This window comes from Mus pahari, chromosome 3, assembly GCF_900095145.1.
Source record: "Mus pahari chromosome 3, PAHARI_EIJ_v1.1, whole genome shotgun sequence".
In the NCBI taxonomy this organism is placed as follows: Eukaryota; Metazoa; Chordata; class Mammalia; order Rodentia; family Muridae; genus Mus; species Mus pahari.
The window spans coordinates 139,343,010-139,346,768 of record NC_034592.1 but is presented as its reverse complement, the minus strand read 5'-3'; the positions used below and the strand labels follow the sequence as shown (position 1 = coordinate 139,346,768).

Here is a 3,759-nt window from a genome sequence, read left to right as displayed (position 1 = left end):
TACCACCACCACCACAGTGGGCCCTCCCCACTTGATCACTATTGCTCACTAATTGAGAACATGCCTTACAGTTGGATCTTATGGAGGTGTTTCCTTAAGGGAGGATCCTTTCTCTGTGATAACTCTAGCTTGTGTCAAGTTGACACACAAACCCCGCCAGTAGGGGGTCATTAACTTTCAGTTGTTGCCTTCCTTAATCCTCTCTCCGCATCGTTTCTTCCAGAAACATAATTCTGAGAATATTGTTTTCTTGCCCATCTTTAAGAACCAAGATATACACTGCAGCCTACAAAAGCTATTGTATTTGTTGTTCTTTGTTTAAAATACCACCACAGACATAGTAACCTAAGACAACATACCTTTATTATCTCAAGGTGTCATGTGTCCTTGCTGAGGCTTCAAACAAGGTGTCAGTTAGGGTTCCCTCTCAGCTGAGTCCCCACTGGGAAGGAAGCTCTCTCCCGCGTCATGTGCTTGTTGGCAGTATTCAGTTTCTTGTAGAGATTATTGAACGGAGTGTCTCAGTTTCTTTCTGTCTTTCCCCTCCCTCCCTTTGCTGTCTTACGGGAAGCAGCCCTTAGTTCCCTGCCACCTGGCTCTCTTATAGTATGCCAGCTGGCTCAGTGCAACCAGCAGGGCAGCAAGACAGGTGTTTAAATACTTTGTAATGTACCACATGAAAGCACTCATGTACATTCTTGTTTCCCTCATTCTGTTAGTCAAAAGCAAGACATAGTCCTGCCCCACAGTCTGGGGTGTGGGGCATTCGCGAAGCTGTGAAAAAGTATGAATACCAGAGGGGCAGAACAACAGGCCATTTGAGAGCCCATCTGCCTACACTGTGCGTCTGCTGTGCCCTGTGCATGATGTACATGGAGAACAGTCCAGTATCTGAATGGATGATGTTATGTTTCCAACGCCAGCGTAAGCATCTTTCCTCTTCCTTTTCTTCTGTTTCAGAGTTACTGGTTCATCTTTGAGACTAATCTACTCTGAGCCGGCCTCATGGATGAACTTCAGGATGTCCAGCTCACAGAGATCAAACCACTTCTAAATGATAAGGTAATGTCTGTTTTGTTTTAGCTCAAATATGTATAGATGGTTTTCTTGTGCTATTAATTAACGTTTTATATATGAGAATACTAAGTAAAACACTTAGCTTGATTCTTCCTGATGGGATACTTTTAAAGCCCATTTCCTAACCTACTCTTTGGTGTCTCCCTGGTCCTTTGTTTTCCATGGGCAAATTCAGTCTATAGTTTTTGAAGTTTTTCTATTTTATAGAGAGGAAAAAATAATACAACCAACTTAAGTAAAAAGTGTCAAGGTGGTATTTGTTCGGATCCAAATGCTTGACTTTTAGTTCCTGTAAGGAGGCTTTCCCATGCATGACTAGTGATGTGTACAGACTCCAGTGCTCCCTGATCAGTTTGCCGAGTCTACAATGTGACCATTTTCCTCACACAGAGCTGTCAGGAGTTTACCTTCTTTTTTGGTGCTAGAGGTATTTTTTTTATGAGACAAAGTTTTTTTCTGTGTATTCCTGGTTGTCCTGGAACTCACTTTGTAGACTGGCCTCAAACTCAAGAAATCCGCCTGCCTCTGCTTCCTTAGAGCTGGCATTAAAGGTGTGCACCACCACGCCCGGCAGAGTGTACCTCATATTTTATCTTGGTGTTAGAGAATTTCATGATGAGTGGCATACTTGAAAGCCACTAGAACTCAGCAGATCTTTCTTGTCCCTCCCTGTCCAGTGTGCACACCAGAAACTCTTTCCTACACCGTTCTTTTGGCTTACTGTCCTCATGCTCTGTTAAATACTTTATAGCTGGTGTGAGTCTACAACATCTTAGAGGGAAGAGTGGAGAGGGTGTGGTTAGACGGGTGGGCGAGAAGGGATGAGAGAGGGCACCAAAAGATGTCCAAAGCAAGGCCTTTATACCATCTCACTCTGCTGACTTACACTGCATCCTGGCAGCCCCACACTCTTCCCTGTCACTCCTTCACTAGACTTTATGTTCTCTCCTTTGGCAGTCTGTACTTTTTTTTTTTTTTTTTTTTTTTTTTTTGGTTTTTCGAGACAGGGTTTCTCTGTATAGCCCTGGCTGTCCTGGAACTCACTCTGTAGAGCAGGCTGGCCTCGAACTCAGAAATCCGCCTGCCTCTGCCTCCCGAGTGCTGGGATTAAAGGTGTGCGCCACCACGCCCGGCTAGTCTGTACTTTTTAAACACCTTCTTGCCTTCTGGTAAATGCTCCCACAATGTTTCTAGAAACTATTCATTAAATACCATTTTTCTGTGTATAGAAAGGGCTGTACCTAAAAGGATGTGCCACGAAGAGGAAGGTACTAAAATCTATAGCCATAAAGCTCAGGTCTGGCCACAGAAATGAGACTTCTCAGGGCAGGAGAAAGCAGACAGGTTAGCTTCAGCAAGGAAGTAGCCTACCCTCAGTCTTGTTACTCATCAGAGTCAGGTAAGGGAGTGTTTAACAATGCAGATCCCAGACCCCAGCTCCAGACCAGTCTCTGGGGTGAAGACAGTGCCAGCATGACTCCGGCTTCTGGTCGGAACGACCTGTGGAGATGTAAGAGTCACTAGTGCCAAGCCATCCCTCCTTACTGACATCTTACTGGACTGGTCGGGGATATAGTGTAGTTGTTTTGTTTGTACTGAGGATTAAACGAAGGAATCATGGTTGTAAAGTGCTCAGCCACTAAGCTACTTACAAATAAGGGCATTGCTATAATATCTGCTTGAATGTTATAGAGTGAATTCTGTTCCCCCAGTGTTACACACTGAAACTTTAGCCCCTAACACATGTGACTTTTGGAGAGGAAGCCCTGTGATGGTCAGTTTTAATTGTCAACTTGATGCAATCTAGGATCACCTGGGAAGGCTGTCTTTTGGGATCGATTATCTACCTTAGGATGGTCTGTGGGCATGACTGGGGGTTTGTCTTGATTGTACTAAGTGACGTGGGAAGACAGCCTAGCAGTAGGCAGCACTGTTGTCTGGGGTTGGGTCCTATCCTGCATGAAAAAGGAGAAAGGGAGCTGAGCACTGGCCGCTGGGACTGACTGGGGCTAGGACTGGCTGTTTCAAGTTCCTGCTACCTTGACTACTCAGCTGCTGTGGATTGTAACCTGGTCTGTGAACTAAAATAAAACCTTCCTCTCCCAAGATCCTTTTGTCAGGGTTTTTTTTTTTTTTTTTTTTTTTTTTTTTTACAGCAATAGTACAAAACTAAGACAGACTTTTGTAGAAGTTATTAAAGTTCAGTAAGATCAGAAAGACAGAGCCTAATCTGATGGGTTGGTGGCCTCTTCTTGTTACTGTGTGAGGACTTAGTAAGAAGGCAACCATTTGTAAAGCAGGAAGAGAGCCCTTATCAGAAACTGAAACCTCTGTTTTAAACCTTGCAGCTTCCAGAACTGAGGAATCAACTTTCTGTTGTTGTAGTTCGTTGTGGCCAAATAGACTGACTACAAGCAAAGCCTCACTCCCTAGCGGCCTTCGGGTTCTCTTTGATGTGCTGTTCTGTTCCCATGCACTTCACACATTCGATCTTGCTCCTTTCTCCCTGAGCCATGTTCCTGTCCCAGTTACTGTCATGAACGCCCCATGTTCTCACTGAGCAGGCAAGAGCCCCCTTGAGCCGGGCGGTGGTGGCGCACGCCTTTAATCCCAGCACTTGGGAGGCAGAGGCAGGTGGATTTCTGAGTTCGAGGCCAGCCTGGTCTACAAAGTGAGTTCCAG

At 45.0% G+C, this 3,759-nt stretch overlaps 1 protein-coding gene across 3 annotated transcripts in view; it reads left to right on the top strand.

Moving 5' to 3' along the window:
• Ndrg3 (NDRG family member 3) overlaps positions 1-3,759 on the top strand; it is a 67,687-nt gene that overhangs the window by 21,024 nt on the left and 42,904 nt on the right. For all 3 annotated transcript variants that reach the window (XM_021192099.2, XM_021192097.1, XM_029536307.1), the window contains exon 2: positions 961-1,062. In XM_021192099.2, the coding sequence (XP_021047758.1) occupies positions 1,006-1,062 (57 nt within the window). In that variant the 5' untranslated portion in view covers positions 961-1,005. The remainder of the gene's footprint in view (positions 1-960; positions 1,063-3,759) is intronic.